Source organism: Triturus cristatus, chromosome 4_1, assembly GCF_964204655.1.
Source record: "Triturus cristatus chromosome 4_1, aTriCri1.1, whole genome shotgun sequence".
In the NCBI taxonomy this organism is placed as follows: domain Eukaryota; kingdom Metazoa; phylum Chordata; class Amphibia; order Caudata; family Salamandridae; genus Triturus; species Triturus cristatus.
Genome location: NC_140585.1, coordinates 564,317,186 through 564,338,409, shown reverse-complemented (window position 1 = coordinate 564,338,409; position 21,224 = coordinate 564,317,186). Strand labels below are relative to the sequence as shown.

Below are 21,224 nucleotides of genomic sequence, written 5' to 3'. Positions count from 1 at the left end.
TCTTCACATATACCTTGTCACTTTTCTCCTTATAGTGTTCCAAAATATGCAAAGTTCTTTCCCCAATGTCATGGATCCAGAAAGAATCCACAGTCGGATACTTCTCAGAAGGCAAATACTGGAATTAAGTATGTTACATATCAATAGAGTCTGATCTTTGTATAGAAGATTTCTTTAACATTATATTTAAAACTTCATGCAACCTTAATTTTCAGCCATCTGTTCAGAAACAGGTATGGCGCCGGCCATTTTATAGCTTTGTTACATTTTCCATTCATAAGAAATATGGCCCTTAGTTAGAACTTGCTATGATGGCCTCAATAGCCAGAAGAACGCACCTGTATAATTATGGAGAAAGGATTGAAGCTTCTGGGAAACTGTTATGCAAATATCAAATTATATTTCCACAGACAGTATGTTAAAGTGTTTTGTATCTCATAGGCAGGAATTGGCTATTAACAGGTTCACCTGATGACTCGATCATTATAGTCTTTCTGGGACCTGATGTCGAACCTCAGTGTAAGAGAAAACAGGTAACATTATTCTGGATGTAAGAATGCACACCATATTTATTTGCACTGTGAATATTGACCTAAAACATTAATTGCAAACACCAAACACATTATTTGTATTTTCTGTAACAAGCTGTACATGTCTTATAACAGATCAAGTGTAGACCTAAGGATTGGGTTTTCGATGGACATCCTTTCGCATGGTTAACCTATTGCTCAAGATAAATGTCATTACTGTTGTTGAGTTAGCTAACATATAGGGAGAACTGGCAGATTCATCAGAAAAATCAGAAAATAATAATTGGCTGGCTAAACTGCATTGTGCTTGCACCACCTCTCATATGTCAGTGCCAGAATATAACAGTGGTGGCCCATCCTTAAGAGCAGAGGGGCCCTCACCCACCACCTTTTTCCAAATGTTAAGAGTAAAGCAAAGTTGAGTCTGACAGACACTTCTCATATTTAAGTCAGGCAGTCAGGTGCTGTACTTGTGCTGAAAGTGAAGGCGCTTGGCTGCCTGAGCTAGGTTTTGCCAGTCTCCTAATGTCACAGCCATGTGGGCATGACCTCCTCAGCCCAGCAAAGACTCTCAAGGTCCTTCCCCTCATGATGAGGAGAAGCATCACTGATAGGCTCAGACCTGGGTGCTTCAATTTTAAGCACAAAAGTTCCCAGGACCAAGTGTCGATCAGAGAAGCACATCATAGAGTGGGATGAAGTCAGCAGTCTCACTGACCACCACCCACTCTGTGATGAAGTAGGTAATGCCGCTCCGGTCATTGGCTGAAGATCAGACAATGAGAGGAGGCAACAGTCTCAATCCTCAGAATTTCTGAGGATTCCCTCCTGCCATCTGAGACCACTGCTGCACCACGATGAGTGTTATTTAAAAGAAAAAATTGGTGTGTGTGTGTATGTATGAATATATGTCTACATGTAAGTGCATGTTGTTATGCGTGCATGTGTTTGTGATTGATAATGGTAGGTAAAGGTGCCCGCATGTGTGTGAGTGAGTGTGCATGTGTGTGTGTATGGCCTACCTGCCCACCTACCCTGCTGCTTGAATTACCTGTCATCACTGGGAGACAAGTATTAGAGGGCACAGGTGATGACAAAAGTAGGAGAGCAATGGGCTGTAAAAAGGAGGATACACTACAGGGAGTAAGAGACGGTGGGGTATAAAAAAGGAATAAATAAAAAAGATAGATTGAGTAGATTGGAATAAAGCATGTATACATTTTGAAAAGAAATCCTTTTAAAGTCAATAATTTTGAAAAAATTGAATAGAGGCATTTAAATCTTGCAGTGAGATGTATATGACTTTCATTACATCAAAATTTTAAGTATGTTGGCATACTTCGGTTGATTTCAATACAATATGTGGAAGTTACAGGGCTTGGCATATCATAGTATCAGCTCCATAGGGTTCCAGAGTATCTCTCATTCTTGAGATGGCAGTAACACACAGATGTTACAGGACTAATTGCTGGATTTTATGAGAAATGTACTTGTGTCGTTATTAGGTGAATTAAAGAACAAAATTAAAATAGAAAATGAGGCCACTTATAAGCCTGTAGTGCAGGCATGAGAGCATCGAATGCTACTTCTCGTTGCATAATCAGTGAAGACTATTAAGACAGGTAAAATCAAATTCAATTGTGAAAACCACTATAAGTGATGAAGGTCATAGTTCAATAAAATAATCCTAGCTCAGCTAACAGTAGATAAAAAATTAGTTCTTGGGTTGTATTTGCAATTCTTATGAAATCGAGAAATACCTTTTCACATGCACAGTACTAGAAACAACTGGTTTGCCTTCCCAACCTCAGAGAAGTTGAAAAAGAGAATTCATTGACACACGTGTTCTGAGAAAGGTGAATATAATAGCTAGAATGATGCCATTAAATCTGTAAAATATCACAAACCTATTGTGAGAAATTGGGTTGTTGGTTGAGGGGGATGTGAGTCCTTCTCAAGAGACAGCCAAAATATTTTTCAGGCAGAACCACAAAAGTCACTAAATTAACCTATCCTTAACCCCATGGTTTATTTGCACAAAAGAAGTCAGGCATTGTGTAAAGCACTTATGTGGAACAAAAACAGTATTTGATATTTGATATTCATTAGCTTGTAAAGCGCCCGAATCAGCCCGTCAGGGGTATCTCGGCGCTATGACTGCTGTCATCAACCAAGAAGACTCAGAACAGAGAGGTTTTTAGTAGTTTTCTAAATTTCAGGTAGTCGGGGCATTGGTGTAAGTGGGTGGGGAGTTGGTTCCAGTATAGGGGGGCAAGGTGGGAAAAGGCTCTGCCGCCCAAACGCTCTTTGTTAAATCGCGGGGTAAAAAAAAGTGATTTGGACCCTGACCGAAGGGACCTGGAGGGCAGATACCTTGAGAGTTTATCTGAGAGATAGCTAGGATCCATTTCATGTACAGATTTGTGAACCATACAGCAGATCTTGAATTTAATCAGTTTTCGCACCGGAAGCCAATGCAGGTGTTGTAAAAGGAGTATAGAGGCCGTTCTGGGAGAGGCGTTGGCAACTAGGCGGGCTGCCGTGATCTGGACTAGCTGCAGTTTATTTAAGGAAGCTTCATTGCCTGAAAACAGCAAAGCATTGCAGTAGTCCAGGCGGCTTAGCACTAATGCCTGAATCAGAACATTTAGTGTTGAAGAGGGTAGAAAGGGGAAAGCTCTTCGTAGAAGACTAAGAGTGTGAAAAAAAACAAGACTCTTAAATGGAGGTAACATGCTCTCCCAATGTTAGTTTGTGGTCTAATGGACACCCACATTTTTGACCACCTTTTTTGGAGTAGGAACTGGGCCCAATTCCTCAGGCCACCAGCTAGGGGTCCATCTTAACATTGCTTCCCCGAACAGTCTCTGATTTTCCAGCATTAAGCTGAAGAAAGTTGTCACCCATCCAATCCGCAACTGCTTTCATGCAAACCAAAAAGGTGGTATGAGTATTGGGGTTAATTTTATCAAGGGAGAGTAGAAGCTGAGTGTCGTCTGCATAGGAGATTGGAGTGAAACCTAGATTCCTCAGTAATCCCGCCAAGGGGGTGAAGTAAATGTTAAATAAAATTGGGCTCAAACATGAGCCCTGAGGAACTCCCTTGGTCACGCTAGTAGTCTATGAACGGAAAGGTCCCAGATTAATCGTCTGGGTTCAGTCTGATAGAAAGTTTGACAACCATTTTATTGCATTCCTTTGTTGTCCGATGTCTCAGAGTCTTCCGAGAAGGAGCCGGTGAGAAATGGTGTTGAATGCCGCGGATAGGTCAAGCAACACCAAAAGTACCGCTTGACCATTGTCCACAGACATTCTGATGTTATCCATTACTGCTGCCAAGGCAGATTCTGTACTGAATCTGGCCCAAAAGCCCAATTCAGAGACATCAAGACAAGTACTAAAGTGAAAACACAACACAAGAAAAATCCCACACCAATTTTGAAAAATAGACTAAAATTACATTATATACAAAACAAAACAGCAATCAGTAAGCCTGGCTATGTGCAAATTTTAAGATATAAGGTAGCATAGCGCCTAAAAGCACAAAGCATCACTAGCACCAATCATGATTATCTGGTTGCACGAGACCAGATAAAAGTCACAAATTCAGGCATACCATAGTGTAGTACAAGCCAAATACAGGCACCAGGTTAGGCCTGCTGAACGATTTACCTTCCAAAGTATAGCGCGAAGAGTCCAGTTCACAGTGGAGGAGACCGCGTGGAGCAGTGAGAGCATTACGGATGTTCTTCTCAGTAGCATGAAGAGCAGGCTGGGCGTCATGAATGGTCATCCCTGTAGTGCACAGATCCTGTAGGGCGTTGCAGACGGTTGTTGCTGGAGATTCATGTTGGATGCCACCATGGGCTGTTGATGCTATAGCCTGAAGGACAGATATTGCATTGTTGGTCATCGCTGGTGGTTGCTATAGTGCAAAGAGTTGGGTACACTAGAGCTTCACATTAGTGATTGGCATGGACATCAAGATTTTGGCATTATCTAGCCCTTTTCAGTGGCAAAGAGGTAAAAACCTCAGGATTCCTCATTTTCTTCAAGGAAGAGCACCAAGGATTCTGGACTTAAGGGGCACCTCATGGAGATCATGGAATTCACAATAGCAGAGGCAAGCATGGTTCAGGCACTTCCAGTTGCAGGTCCAGGCTGCAGGTCAGCTGGGCAGATGCAGGGAGTCCTTTGCAGAAGGTCCAGTCTTCCTTCTCAGAAAGCAGGGCAGGCCTCAAGAGCAGTGCAGCAGGGCGTCCTTCTTCCGTAGTACCCACAGGTTTAGGATTGCACACTGAAGAGTGGGTCTTAGGGACCCCTTTTTTCCTGGTGCCCAGTTTAAAGTGGGAGAAGCTTCTGGAGCTTCCTCCTACAGAGGTGTCTAGAATTACTTGCCTCCCTGCCCTGGTGCCAGTCTGTTTGGGGGTACAATCGGCTACTGTGAAGTCCTTTGTGTGTATGTTGAGGCAGCCCCATTGCATTGCTTTCTTGCTTTACACTCCCAAATAAAAGAAATTCAGCACTCCCAAGATGAGGCACTCAGTAAAGTAGGAAGAAACACTTGCAAAGGAGACTCAGCACTCACAAAACAAGGCAAATGAACATTCAAAAGGCAGTTTCAAAATAAAGCGGGGGATTTTATTAATACATCACTCTCTAACAGAAAGATTTTCCCAGTTGTCAAATGAAACAGGTAAAACAACGTGCTAATATATCTACATTTATATATGTGCACAAGTAATAATAAAACACTCTCAAGTAATCCAATAATAATGGAACACTCACAAGTCAAATGCAAGGAAATAAAACACATTCAGATAAAAATGGATGTCCAATGCAAGAAATAAGCACTGCCAAATGAAAGAATTAAATATAGAGAGCAGACGGGGAAGCCCTTTTCAGTCATCCAGAAGTCTCAAACGGACAGCAAGAATGCTCCTGGGCTACGTGTCCACACCCAGAAGAGCTTCTGTCTGATTGCCAAACATTCCTGTCTTTAATACCTTTGATAACACAGAGAGAGGCTTCTAGAAATTCCCCCTCCCTTCATCTATTGGTAAACCAAGGCTGACCGTACCAGTCTGTGTCGAGGTCAAGACAGAAGCTAGCCAAGCCTCTGTGGTTTGACTCAGAGACAGAGCAGTACATTCCTCTCTCACACTTTCAAATGCACATCCCACATTAAAACATATGGAGTCAATGGTCACCACATGATTTCACAATGCATATAAATGCATATAGCACTACAATTGCAAGTGCAGTAAGTGACAGCTCTGCCCCCCATCCTGCCAATGATGGCCCATCCTGCCAACACCCAGACCTTCTATTATGTGGCTGATTAGGAGGAATACACAAAGGCCAACTGCCAACTACACCTAATCATGTGATCCAGGAATAAAATGCCAACTTTATAATAGTAAAAGATACGCAGATGATGGGCAGAATGCAGATCAAATCAAACATTTACCTCCAGCCAAAAGATATGGTTTATATCCACCATTCTTTTGCTCACATGCCACCCCAGTTTTGACCCAGCCATATGCAAATCAGTCTTGACCTTGTGCCTCATGGGAACAGTTCAGCCCGAACTGCCAAGCCAGGTCCTCCCTGGACTGGGAACAGCCATACTGAGTCCGGCATCGGGGTATCACTCCCCATCAGCCAGGCTAGTTTGAATCCAGTGGCACAGTGAGCCAGAGACCCACGTGTGGACATTCCCAATGCACTTAGGGCGAGAAAGCAAAAGTCACACAGATGATGGATGGAATACAGAGCAAATTAAACATTCACCCCCAGTCAAAAGATCTGGGTTAAATCCATCTACTCAACCTTCGGATAGGCTGGAACAGAGCTGCCAGGCTTGACTTAAAGGCAATGTGTAAAGTATTTATGCAGCACTTCAAACAGTAATAAAGTGAAAACACAACGCAAGAAAAATCTTACACCTCTTTAGAAAATTAGAGCACAATTTAGTAAATAGATGAAGACCAAAACAACAGAAATCCAATCAGTTGAACCCAGGATATGCAATTTTAAAAATGTAAGTGTAAATAATGCCAAAAAGTCCAAAGCGCCACTTGTGGCTATCTCGTCATGCGAGACTGGGAGAAAGTCACAATTACCGGCTGACCATGATGCAGCATGGGTCAGATACAGGGACCAGGTTAATCCCACTGTAAAGTTACCTTCTCATTCCAGCACTGTTATTAAATAAGGTTGTTGGTTGACTGCGGTGGGAGCCCTGGTCAAGCAGTAGCCGCAATACTGCCCAGGGTGAACTCACAAGCCAACCCTAAATTAAAATTTGCTCAACCTCCTGGTAGCCTGGTACAGAGCATTCAGTCCTAACTTAGAGACAATGTTTAAAGTATTTGTGCAACACTTCAAACAGTAAAAAAGTGAAAACACCACATAAAAAGGATGCCACACCAGATTAGGATAATAGAGTATTTTTTTTAATAAAAGAAGACCAAAACAACAAAAATCCAAGAAGTAAAACTGAAGATATGCAATTTTAAAGATTTTAGGGAAAATAGCACCAAAAAGCACAAAGTGCCAACCAATCCTGGTTTGCGGAGCGTCATGAGGATCCATGTCAAAGATTCTTCACGTGGCTGAAGTGATGCATTGGTTACCAACTGCCATGAGGATGCTAGGTGAGGTCCTGCATCATTATTGAGGATCCCAAGGATGAGAGTTTGTGATGCAAAGTCACCCATCAAGGATGCGTTGAGCAGTCAGATCAAAGCGACAGTTCCGGGAGCGGTGATACTGCGATGCAGAGCCCAGAATTGTCATTGAGACTGCCATTAATGAGCGATGTGAGGGCATGAGCTGAAGATGCGTCGCACAGTGGCAGTTCTGAGGAAGTTGCGGACGTGATGCAGGTACCGATACAAGCAGCAGCAGTGATGCGTCGGTTCTGCTCGGGGTTACGCCGTTCAGCAGAGGAGATGTGTCAGTTCTGCTGAATTCACAGAGGCCAGCTTCCAAGGGTCCAGGATTGGGGTGGCACCACTTGACATGGTAGGCTTACAGATTGTAGAGTTCAGGCGCTGGGTTGAACATTGTTGGAATCTCTGTCCCTGAGGCTTGAATTAGGAGGCCAGCCAACTCACCCTTGGAGTCACCCTGATGGTTCTGGGTTCAACAAATTCAGGTCCAATCCTCACCCAGGCAAGCGGGCAGCAGGCAGCAGGTTAGCACAGCAGGGCACCAGTCCTTCTGTGTAGTAGTCCATCAGAGGAGGAGTCCTTTCAGCAGCATAACAGTCCTTCTTCCTGGAAGAGTATTCACAGTTCCATAAGTGTACTGAAGTGTTGGTGTCTAAGGTCTTAGTTTTATAGCCTGGTGCCTTCCTTCTGGAATGTGGGAGAAGCTTCAAGACAGTAGCTTTAAAGTGCATGGGTTTTCTAGAGTCCCTTGCTATGGCTAAAAGCTGGCTGCAATGACAATGTGAATGTGATAGGTCCTTTGTGTGAAGGTAGAGCACTCCCTATTCATTTGCAAGTGGGACTGTGCTCAACTTCACCCCCGTCCTGCCAGCAGATGGCTCATTGAGATTCACCTAATCTGTCTTATGTGTGACTGTGGGAGAGGAACACACTAAGTCTAACTGTCAGTTACACCCCTTCATGTGACCTAAGACAAGCTGGAGGCATAAAGGGGCTAAGGGCAAACATTTTCAACTTTACAAAACTTGAATTTTCAAGATTGTAATCAAAAACCCAACTTTATCATCAAATCCCAAAGACACCAAACATGAGATGGCTATTTGCTCTCAATTGGAAATTACAGCGTATTAAATGTAGTAAGGAATCCCCAATGTTACCCAATGGTAGGGGTTAGCCTTACAGTAGTGAAAAGGACTTAATACATTTTTCACTACTAGGACATGTAAAACTAAAAAGTACATATCCAAACTTTCAATTGCAAGGTCTTAGGGCCTACCTTAGGGGTGACATATATAATAAAGGGGGATTTTACAGCTTGCTTGGGAAGAGGGTTTTAACTCAGAGTCAACATGGCAGTTTAAAACTGCATACAGGCTGCAGTGGCAGGCGTGGCACATGTTTAGAGTGCAACTTAAGTGGGTGGCACAATCAGTGCTGCAGGCCCACTGGTACCATTTAATTTACAGGTACTGAGTACATGGTATACCCCTCTAAAAGAGACTTATAAGTAAATTAAATATGCCAATTGGGTATAATTCAATGTGGTCATGTTTAGGGGAGTGAGCACAAGTGCTTTAGCACTGGTTACAGTGCTAAGGCAAATAAAACAAAAAAACAAATTCAGCAAACGTGTAGGGAAAAAGACAAAAGGTTTGGGGGTGATCAAGCAGAGATGGGCAGGTCCAACAAGCACCAAGAGTCCTGTTTGTGTTAGAGGGGACTGCGGGGAGCAGGGAAGCATCGCAAACAGTCATTGTTGCAGTGCAAAAAGCAGGCCTGGCGTAGAGGACGGTCATCGCTGTAGCACAAAGATCCTGTGGCAGTCGGGTCAGAGCTTACCCATGGCACTCTCTGTGAGTAGTTCATGCTGTAGCGTGAAGGGTTAGGTTGATGGAACTTCGCATTGGAGGGCAGCGTGAGCGACTGGATCCAACGGGCCAGTTTGCGGCCATAAAGAGCCCACAAACTTCAATTCAGCTCCAATGAGACCACACCAACTGTCCGGGACCTGAGGTGCATCACTTGGAGGTCAAGGGCTTTCTCCAGCTGGATCTGGGTGCTTATTCAGGTGGTTGTGAGCCTGTTTTGTCCCTATGGTTCTGAGAAGGTGACCAGCAGATTAGCCCCTAGAGTCACTCTGAGAGTCCTGAGTTCCGGTGCAAGTCCAATCCCTCTGACTCAGGCAGGGGGCAGCAGGACAGCAAAGCAGCAATCCAGCAAACTAGCAGTCCAGCAAGACAGTAGGCAAGCAGGGCAGTAGTCAAGCATAGTAGCTGTCCTGTCAGGAGAATGAAGCCCTTTGTGTGGAGGTAGGAAGCAGCCTATTTAGGTGTAAGTAAGGGTGTGCCCAGCTATGCCCACCCATCCTGCCAGCGATGGCCCATCCAAGCACTACCAGCCCTCTTGTGCATTGCTGTCTATGAGGAATACACAAAGTCAAACTGTCAGATACTCCATTCATGTGACCCAGTAACAGGCTGCAGGCACTAAATGGCTAAGTGAGGAAAATGCTAACTTTCTAAAAGTGGCATTTTTAAAATTTGCGATTTAAAATCCAATTTTACAACAAGAGAGGATTTTTCATTACAATACCAAACACACTAAACGTGAACTGGTTACCTGTTCCCATTTGGAAGTTACAATTTATTAAATGCAATAAGGAAACTCCAATGTTATCCTATGGGAGAGGGAGGCCTTGCAGTAGTGAAAAACCAATTGACCACTATCAGGACATGTAAAACTTAAATGTATTGGCCTTACTTTTTAAATGCACTGCACTCGGCCCTCTGGGCTGTCCAGAGCCTACGCTAGTGGTGACATATATGTATTAAAAAGGAAGGTCTAGCATGGCAAAAGGTTTATTTTGCAAGGTTAAAATGACAATTTAAAACTGCACACAGAGGCTGCAATGGCAGGCCTGAGACATGTTTAAAGGGCTACTTTAGTAGGTGGCACAATAAGTGCTGCAGGCCAACTGCTAGCATTTAATTAACTGGCCCTGGGTAAATGTAGTACCACTTTACAAGGAACTTACAGGTAAATTAAATGTGCTGATTGGGTATAAGCCAATTCTTACATGTTTTAGGGGGGCGTATTAGCATGTTAGCACAGGTTAGCAGTGGTAAAGTGTACTGAGCCTTAAGACTAGGAAAAAGGAGATCAGCAAAGAAAATAGAATGAGAGAAGGCAAAAGGTTTGAGGGTGACCCGGCAGAGAGGACCAGGCACAGCAAAAGAGGGTTTTACATTACAATTCCTCAGGCACCAACGTGACTTACCCACCTGCACTGAACCAAGTTAAAACTTAGCAAATGTAATAAGGTAACCCAACATTATCTTATGGGAGAGGTTTGCCTTGCATTAGTGAAAAGTGAGTTCAGAGGTTCTTCACTACAGAACAATATAAAACTTTAAAGTGCATGCCCAACTATTTAAATACAATGCACCTGGCTTTAAGGACTGTTTAAGGTCTAACTTAAAGACTTATATGCATTTAAAAGGAAGTATTGGACCTGGTAAAAGGTTTCTTTTGACATGTAAAAATGGAAGTTTAAAACTGCCCACACAGGCTGAAATGGCAGGCATGAAACATGTTTAAAAAGGCTGCTTAAGTGGATGTTTAAATGCTTCACGCTAACCCGTAGCATTTAATTTACTAGCCCTAGGTAAAGGTAGCGCCACTTTACTTGGGACTTACAAGTAAATAGAATGTGGCAATTGGGTGTACACCAATGTTACAATGTTTAAATAGCCCAAGCACTTTCCACTGGTTAGAAGTGGCAAAATGTGCAGACTCATAATGCCCTCAAAAATAGGTTAAGGAAAAAATAAGTAAGTGAAGGCACAGAACTAGGGGTAAACCATGCAAACAATGGTCATTTCCAACAACCATGTACCAAAAAGTTGCTTAATAATGATAATGGAAATGACTATATGATGGCGCACAATAATTTCATTATGTTATCTGGCCAAAGATTGACAGGAGAGCCTGACTAGCAGCTACAAACTACTTTTTCTTTCTAGTTCCTCGGAGCTGATTTCCGTAAACTGAAATAACTTGTTAGGTTCAGAAGATTCTGATGTTTCTGGTGGTGGTATTATAGGAGGTGCTTTGGATCCCTGAGTGATGTCAGTGGATGTAGCATTCATTTTCAAAAAATCAATTTTGTAGCAGCTTACATAGGTCTTGTGAAGTAAGAATAGGGATTTGTAGTGCTAAAGGTGACATTAATTCCCCTATTAATATGAAAAGCTCTTTGGATTTATGTGGGGCTGTACATATTCAGGAATTGTTATATATCTTTTGTAAGACTTAATCTCTTGGATGTAATTTGAAAGCTTAGTTGTATATTGTGTTTTGAGCTTAGAAGAATATTGCAGTCTCCATTTTTGTTCCATTCTGCGGAGAACGGCTGAATATAGGTTGATCGATCAGTGGTCAACTGCAGAATTTGCTAAGTATAGAAGTGTGTAGCAGGCTAATTAGATATTCATTTAAAGCTAGAAGGAATTTGTGCCTTCACTTCCTTATTGTTTGCTGAGCCTGTCTTTATGGGCATTAGGACTCTGTGTACTTCACTCCTGATAACATGTGGTAAAGTGCTTGTGTTCTCCCTTCCAAACATGATAAAATTGGTATACACTAAACGGGCATATTTAATTTTCTTAGAAAGTCCTAACTAAATGGCACTACATGTACCTAGGGCCTGTAAAGTAAAACATGCCCCAGGCCTCCCACTGCAGCATTTAGTACAGTTGTATACTATCTTTCCAACCCAGCAAAAAAAAAAAACGTTTGCCAGTCCTAAACCTTCTTTTTTAATATTTATAAGACACCCCTAAGGTAGACCCTACAGGGCATTGTGCATGCCATTTAAAAGTATGATATGTGTATTTAGGGTTTACATGTCCTAGCAGTGAAAGTCCCCAAAGTTTTTTTTTCACTGTAGCAAGGCTAGCTCTCTCCTAGACGGATACAGGGTTACCTTATTACACTTAAGTGCTAACTTCAATTTGGGAGCAGGGAGAGAAGTACTTCTTTGACTCATGGGAATTATAATTTAAAATGCTCTTTAATGGTAAATTTGAATTTAAATTACTATTCTGAAAATGCCACTTTTAGAAAGTTGACATTTTCTGCCTAAACCTTTCCTCCAGTGCCTAGATCACATGACTGCTAATGGCTCTCCTGTGGTGTGGTGTGTATTTCTTCCAGACAGGGGACAAAAGGGCCTTGGGCATGTGGAGGGTATTTTCCACCTGAGCAGAGTGGCCTGTGGGGTTGTACCCAGCCCTTCCTGGGGTTCTAAGTCTGACGGCTGTAACTACCTCCTTCCTGACTTCTGAATATGCGTCCCCCATCACTGACAAATGCAGGCCACACCTGAGCCTACCTTCCCTTTGTTAATCTAGACAAATTGGAGCCAGACACAGAGAAAGGGGAAGAACTGACCACAAGATGCAGATGGTGATCCCCACACAAAAGTTAGCAGTAGTGATAAAAGCGTCTCCGTAAGAACGTCTCATCAGAACACTTCTGGAGCTGTGGAGACTCATATGAAGGACTGTCCTATTATCTGAAGCATGGACCTGCTTGCCTTGAACCCAGGACCCCAAAAATGACTCCAAGGATCAGTTGGCTGAACTCCCGTTTGAGCTACAGGGATACCGCAAGCTTCCACAGGTCTTTCCTTCAACTGCCTGGCTGACCAGCACCAACTAGACCTGTGTGGACCTTGCTACTAGCCTCTTCTGGAGTGAGTACTGACCCGCAAGAGGTGCCCTCAGATCTTGGACTTTTGGCTGGTGTCAGAGTGTACTCCTCTTCATATCACAAAGGAACTTTCCCCAGTCACTTCATGAACGTGAGAGGTCTTTCACGGCGGCCAATGGCTACATACTCCAGACTTCACCGCAAGGTGCTTTTCGTGTCAACAACGATCACCCCACATTTTCCCTCAATGCGAAGCTCCCACCATGACCAGCTGTTTGTGCCAACAATGATCTCCTTGCAGTCTCTCACCAAGCAAAGTTCTGACTGAGGCACCTTTCATTGACTTGAACTAAATTAGATGGTAAACTTCCCACCCAGAGGAACATGTTCCCTGTCTCTGACTTGTGCTCCATTATGGTCATCCTGAACTTTTGACTTAGATCTGGTCCAGACATGGTTCCTGTGCACACTGTCACTGTAACCAAGCTATACCTGGATGATGAGCCCTACCTAGGGGGAAACTGGTCCTAAGTTGCTTGTGTTCCAGTTCAGGGAGGACCTGGATTGGCAGTTCTGGCTGGATTGTTCTCAATAGAGAAAGGTCAAGACTGACTTGCATATGGCTGGGTCCAAACTGAAGTGGTATAGCGTGCAAAGTAACAATGGACTGGTATGAGGGCCAAGTAATTACCAGTGGCTAAGATTAATTTAATTCAAGCATTCTATCCATCAGTTTTGTATACTTTAATTTATATTTGAAAAAAAGCATGGCTGGATTTTGGCAATACAATCTATCTTAGTGTAAAAAACAAAGTGACAAAAACGGCTGCGGCCTGTACAGGTAAAAGCAGTTGGGCGGTGGGGCCAGGTGTGGAGGATTTCAACAGACAATGATGAGGGAAAATTAAGTAAATAACACATTTTCCCTCGTCGTCTGTTGAGATTCCCCCCTCACCTGGCCCCTCTGCTCTTACCTACACAGACCATGGCTGGATAGAAAGCTCCAGAATGCGACTCAAGACTGTCTGGTGGCTTAGTGGACTAATGCATGCATTGCAGGGGCCTGTGTTTGACCTTATGGCCACAAGCTCAAATCCCGGCGGGTCCACTCAGCCTTTCATCCATCTGAGGTTGATAAAATGAGTACCATTGAGTTGGGTAACAATAAACATCTGTTACTCAGCGCCAAGATACCCTGTTTGGGGTGAACGTGTGCTTTACAAAACACATGTTATGTTATTATTGGTTACAAGAAAAGAGACCATATCACCCCCTTTATTAATTCTTTAAATTGACTGCTTGTAAAGAATACCCTATTTCTTGTTAAAATCAGCTAAACAGTTCATCATCCTCCTCTGTTTTCATGATAGCCATATTTGAGCCCTATAAGACTCTTTGTGCTTTGTGAGTTTACAACAAATGAGAGCTGCACATTTCTAAGTTTAAGGCTATAGCATTTAACTAAAGGGATTTTCTGTGACCACTGCAACATTCTGAAATACCTTTCCATTAGAGTTAAGAAATCTTTCAAACCTCCAGCTTTTTCTGAGGACACTAAAGACTGTGCTTCTTAATTGTTAGTTGTTTCCTGGAATCGTCTATTTGTTTTTTATGGCCCCTAGTTGTTGCGAATATCGCACTAAAAAACTACTGTGAATGTTGCTCTTTCAAAAAATATGTAATACAACATAACAAAACAAAGGACTGCTGAGTAACAGTGGTGGTTACTCCAACCTACATAGAGTGAGTTATTCATTACTGATTTTCCCTGACTGTGTATTTGATGGCAGGCATGGGGCTCAAGCACAAACATAAAAAATGAATTGCCCTGCTGCACCTAGAGAAATCTCCTGGAGTGCCAGAGCCATTGTTTCTTTGTTTGTTTGTGTTTATAACAAATTCCTATTTGTTTCTGAAAATAGAAATCTATGTTGAACAGATCCAAGCACAAGTTATCGCCTTAAGTGTATCCACCATACTGGCAGATGCAGTGCAGGCATAGACATACCTGCAAGACAGACTGTATATGGAGGGTGGCCAGTGGTTCTACTAAGACTGGTGGGTCACATACCAACAGATAAACAAGCATTGCCAAAGTCATTAGATCTGGCCTTAATGTACTATTTCAAGTGAAAAAGCACATAGACTATTTGTGGTGGGTCATTCTAAATTCTAAATCTCAAACTGACATGAAGAGAAATAAAGTTAAATCATTTATCAATTCTCCTTCCTAAAACAAGGTAAACAGTAAACGTGCTGGGTGATTGAAATAGAGGTTACGCCTGTTTATGGGTTTCTATGGAAGGACAGCTGGAAGGACAGCTGTAACAGGGGTGCATTGTTATGTGCCTGTTTATTAGCACTCTGGAGTTAATGCTAGTTTATATAACATCACAGCCAATCAGAATACATTCCTGAACACATAATAAGTTACTTGGGAACCCCTTTCCTTTTGCCAATAGTTACCAGGCCAACTTGAGAGTGGATACCCTTTGAATGGTTTACAACTATTTTCAGCACTAAACCCTTGATACATATGGCTATATTGTGACAGCGTGACAATAAATGAATCTTTAAATGTTTAATTAGCAGTTATGAAGTATTATATTTTAAAGAACAAGAAAACAATTTGTATCAACATTATTTATGTATTTATTGGGACCATTGTTTCATCTGTTTCAGGAATGCAGCACCGAATGAGGGTCATCCGAAGATAAACGAAAAATTAGCTGACTTGCCTAACAATCCTTTTGTAAGTTTTGAAAATAAAGGATTCCCATTTTTATGAGGTGACTAAAATCTATCCTTTCATGATCAATGTATATACTATGTGTTAGAAATGGGATTTCTGGTTGGCTAGGGCTTGCGCCAAAGCCAGGCAGAAACCACCACTCTAGTCAGGGCTGGTGAGTTACACGCCAAAGATAACCCCTGCTCACCCCCTTGGTAGCTTGGCACAAGCAGTCAGGCTTATCCCGGAGGCAATGTGTAAAGCGTTTGCGCGAGCACCAAGCAACAACACCCAAGGCCCACCACAAAAGAAACTCCACACAAGGTATTATATGAAAATAGCCTGTGTATTATACCAAAACACATTAGATAATATTCACACAATTTACACTGTGCCAACTGGCACTGGGCGGAATTTACAGGGGACTATTTACACAAGACAGGGCCACATGGACCACTGTCAGAATTATCACAAATCACCAAATTGTAAATGTAGAAAGGTAGAACAAATAATAAATCTAGCGCACAACCAGTAACCACTGGTAACAGGTAAGTTCCACCTACGCAACCCTAACTACCTTAGGAAAAAATTACGCAGGGAACCATGAACACACTAGCATAATTTCTACTAGCAAAACAATCTCCTAGGCATAAACACAGTTTAGGAGTAACAATAGCATAAAGGCAATGCACATTGTGCAAACGTACACAGGTAAAAACAACCATGTACCCTAGGTGAGGGCACAACACAGGAAAACTGTCCCCAGGCCAACTTGGCCTTTCAGGGGCTCAAACGCCCTTTGTCCACAGAGTCAGGGCTGGGCTGCCAACGCAGAGTAAGCAACAGGGCACAGGGGCACAACCTAAACGTTGCAGCTGCCCACTAAGTGCTGGGCAGCTGGGAAAATGAGCTTGGGCACCAGCGTGCCCCCTGAGCCCTGGTCTGGAACTCCAAATGAGAATGCCCCTGAGGAAAAGAATGGGGCTGGCACCCGGGGTGCCTCTGGCCCTTAAAACAAGGAGCCCCAAGCAGGGAGGGCGTGCACTCCATGTGCCCCCGGGGGTCCTACTCTGGGACTCTATTACTTCAGAGAAATGCCCCCGTAAAACTGGCACTGGCGCTGCTGTGCCGGGTTAACACACGTAAAAGGGGAGAAAGAAGAGAGGCTCAGCCCCACTCACCACTCCTGGGGGCTGAGCAAGTAGGCAGCAGCCGTCCGCTGCAGCCAGGCTCCCGAGGTCTCTGCCGTCTCCGTGGGGCGGCCCGCTGCCAGGTCCGGGACCGCTCGGTCACGCAGAAGAGGCCCCTCTGATCGAAGGGACGGCGCCCCGCGCTCTCTGGTGTTTGCTGGATTTTTTTTGGCCTCCTCAGTCGGCGGCACCACTCGCGGGGCTCTCTGCAAGCCTGGGAGCCCCGCACCGCACTCGCGCCTGGCTTAACCCGGTCCCCGTCCTCGGGACCGGGACTTTGTTCAGCACTTGCCTTCCCTCTCCTCCAGCTACGGGGAAGGCGGACCGGAAACCCGTGAGGCTCCGGGCAAGCCGCGCGTCCCAATACTCCGCCCACCACCAGGCAGGACTTCTTCCACTTCCGGGTCGCGGCGGTGATCTCCGGCTAGATGCGGGGTAGGCTCCCGTTCTTTAAGTACACAAGGCGGGGAAGGCACCCGCGGCAGGCACAAGTATGCGGGGTGGGCTCCCGCAATTTAAATAAAGAGATAAGCGGGGTGGGCACCCGCCAAAGGCAATAGAAATGCAGGGTGGGCTCCCACTTTCCTTTACGCAGAACGGTCCCTGGCGGGGTGGGCACCCGCTAGGGGGTATAACAACGGCAGGCAGCGCGGGGTGCGCTCCCGTGCCATAAATTACTGGAGTTGCGAGGGAATCTCCACGCTGGGGATTCCCTTTTTGAAAAGGATCGCAGCTCCGGGCTGCCACTGCAATTAGAAGCGCTGCTCCTTGGGTCAGTAAAGCGCTCCTTGAGAAGGGAAGACGAGGTGCTCCTCCCCATAAGGCAAGGTCCAGGGAAAGTCTTCAGATGCAGGGGGGCAAAGACTGGGCCCAGGGGCCAGCTCACAGGGCCCTCCAGCAGGGAGGCAGTCCCCAGTGGCGGTCTCTCCTGGCGCCCAGCAGCAGCAGGCTCCCCTCAAGTTAGGATCAGAAGAGAACATTTTACATGGGGTCACAGCCCCTTCTTATACACAGGTTTCCTTTGTCTCAAGGTGCAGGGAAGGGGCGAACCAGTTACAACTGGTTCCTGAGCACTTGGTTTTGCTCAGCCCCTCTCCCTATTCACAGAACAGGCCAGGGTCATCAGTCGCACCACAGGGGGCGGAGCCAGCATTGTGTGGGGAAAGCCCAGCCCTATTCAGGTCCCAGGTGTACTCCTCCCACCCATCTGGCTGCTGATCTCCCCATTCACCACTGGGGGACTCCTCCTGACTCTGGGGATTCCCTAGCCCATCACATGACCTCAGCCAGCCAATCGCCAGACAAGGCACTCATCTCACACTGCACACAGAAATGCCTTCTTCTAGAAGTGGCACTTCCACACTAGGTACATTGACGCCGCACACATCATCGCGCAGCATTTCATCACACGAGTCCGCACATACCAAACTCGCACCTGCACTCCCCATGCATCAGAAACTACCAGGACACATACATTCCCCCATGCATTCCTATGGGAGGGCAGGCCAACCTCACTACATGCACGCACTTTACCCTGGGACACAGTGGTAAAGTGCGCAGAAGCCAAAAATCACTAACACCAGGTCACAATAAAAAGCAAAAAGTTTCAGGGGTGAACCTGCCAGAAGGGCCAAGTCCAACACTATGACAAACAAATGCCAGAGGTGGCAAATCAGGGTACAGCCTTAAGTGACTCAGCAGCAAAAAATTACCATTGTAGAATATAAGGGCCCGATGGGCGTCCAACTCATCACAAAATACTGGTCGCAATTTGCAACCCATATTTTTTCGACCATGTGGTAATTTGCAAAGCGACCTATGTACTAATAGGTCAGTTTGTAAATCACCAATTTCTAGTGGGCTGCAGTTTGACAGGCCTAATGAATAATAATGAGGCAGGGCGCATATTGTGACCCCCTTGGATTCGCAGCCATCACAGGGATGGTGGCCTGCTGAGGTCAGCCGACTACCATGTCTCTGAATGCTTTTACATAAATATTTTTTTTCTTTAAATGCAACACAGTTTCTTTAAAGTAAAACAGGATGCATTTAAACAAAAAAAGAAATGAGACTGCCATTTTTAGGTCGAGCATCAGCATGCATGCGCTGTCTGCAAGACCTCTTGGAATCACTCGTACTGAGTGTAAGCCCGCCTCCTGCTGCCATAGGTTCACACCACTATTGCTCTTTTTGCCTACCTCCTAACTCGTTGGGCGGCCGATACCTCACTTCTGTTTGAGGCTAAGCAGCACCGGCCAAGCACGGGTTTCTTGCACAATCATTCATAATTCCTTTGAGCAAACTCCTTTTTAATTATTGTTTTCCGCCTGTTGCTGTCGCAGACTGCTATTCCGCTGCAAGGGGGCGTCCTGCAGGAACACACGGCTATATGCGTGGGCGCCGTGCTTTATGTTTCAGCACGGCGCCCAATTTGCTCTTGCACCCTTGTGCTTGTTTTCTCTGCCATTTGTCTCGTTGTCTATAAGTGCATGCCATCACCCTGAGCAACACACACACACGGCTTCAGTTGTGCTACAAATGTGTATTCACATACTGCGCCGGAGCCCGGAGCGTCGCTGCCAGTACCTGAACCATTCTGCAGTGAGCACTTGTTTACAATTGTTGCAGCCTCGCTGCTTTCCCCTTTTATCCAGACTTTCTTTTTTTGCAATAGCATTCTGTGAGACAGCTATAACGAGGTTTTTCTAATATTAGCTTGAGAAGTAGCACTATTTTTTAGAAACTTTCGAACTCTGTGCTAAATTGTTACCTGCCTTAGTACTTGTACCTTTTTTCACTTGTCTGCTAACGTTGTGAGGGGGCGAGGCCAGCTGCCTGTGATCAGAGGGTACTGGTGCATGATACTGCCACGAGCGATGCATTGGCATCTCCATCCCTCATTTTAGGACTCTGGCTCTTATCAAAATATCAAAAGTATTCTAACCTGAAGGGCAGAGCTTTTTAAAACCACTGCATTATTACTTTGCGTCTTGCTGCGTGTGGAACGACTCATCTGATGGAAAATTTAAATGTAGGTTATTTGGAGTTTTGTCTGTCTCCGTGTTCATTAGTCAAAGGCATTAGGGATAGTATTAATACTTGCAGTGGGCTTTAGGTGAGGTCAATGCTTACCGTTAGGTGGCTTTCCTGTCAGTTTAGTTTGTTTGCATTTTATCTGGTATTTCCTTTATCCTGTGTTAGTCTCTACCCACGAGCATAGCTTCTTTATCATCCATTTTGATTGAATGACTTGTAGGCTTTCCCCTTCTTAAATTCAGGAAACTGATTTAATTTTTATTTCAGCATTCCAAGGGAGTGCCTGTGAGTTCTTGCTCTCTCCCTCGTGTGTTGCTTCTCCTATCCCTCTCAGCCTTTAACTCCCCCACAACGTTGTTGCTTCTAAGTTGTACCCCCTCACCCCCAAAAAACCATTCCTCACTTAGCAATCCATGAGGAAATTTATTTTTCATCCGTTTTGGGGTGGCAGGGGAGGGGGCTATGGGTCAATTTGCTAGCAAGCCACTGTTTCTTTTAATGCACTTTTGTGCATTATTTATATATGTGTTTATATAATATACTGCTTCAAGATTTGCGTCCATCGCCCTAGAACAGTAAAAAATAAAGGAAAAAAAGGCTGCTGCTGATAACATGTATGGTGCGAATGTTCTCATGTCATCACTCTGGATCGTTGTTTTCCCTGATGCTATTCTGCCTCTCCAAACAAGCATTGTTTTTCTTGCTGTTGTGGAATACCACAGGCAAAGCAAAAGGGTCTGATAATGCCATTAAAAGGGATTTGGCAATAGGCAATCTCTCTTATGGGTGGCTGGGGGAGATATTGGTTAACGCAGACACCAGAAATCTGTTGTAGAGGCAGAATCGATATAGACATAAGTAAATTGTGCACTTGGTATTGTGAGGGCGAAGCCTAGAAGGAGAGGCCACTCTTGGGGTGCCTGTCAATAACTGTGACCGGTATGCTAAACTAACTTAATAGTTATCTGGGTATTGCATTTTAACTCTTCAGGGGTGTGGAATTTAGTATAATGTCTACTTGTCCATGGGACAAGTTGCTTAATAAATCTTGTATAAAAAAGAAAGACAAAACATTATGGCAGCAATCTCATTATATACGAGCTTTGCTAAAAGCCTCTCTGATTATGCCAGGGCTCACACTATTATTGGGTTTAAATTCTAGCAATTCCAGCACTTTGCCACTTTTCGACATATTTACGTACTGGGGTTGGAGTAAGTTTTAAGCAGTAGTTCTAGGGTTAGAAGACGCTTTTGCATCTGTGCAAACTTACTTACTTGCATGTTTTGTTGGTTTTCACCGGCTCTTCTTGAATCTTTTCCCATACTGAAAAAGGTTAGAAATGTACTC

The 21,224-nt window shown here is 44.3% G+C and overlaps 1 protein-coding gene across 1 annotated transcript in view; it reads left to right on the top strand.

Annotated features, from left to right (window-relative positions):
* The window catches only part of LOC146855235 (cadherin-related family member 4-like), a 767,858-nt gene that overhangs the window by 724,007 nt on the left and 22,627 nt on the right, over positions 1-21,224 (top strand). The window contains exons 21-22 of the mRNA XM_085650585.1: positions 36-128; positions 15,602-15,671. Coding sequence (XP_085506711.1) covers positions 36-128; positions 15,602-15,671 — 163 coding nt within the window. The remainder of the gene's footprint in view (positions 1-35; positions 129-15,601; positions 15,672-21,224) is intronic.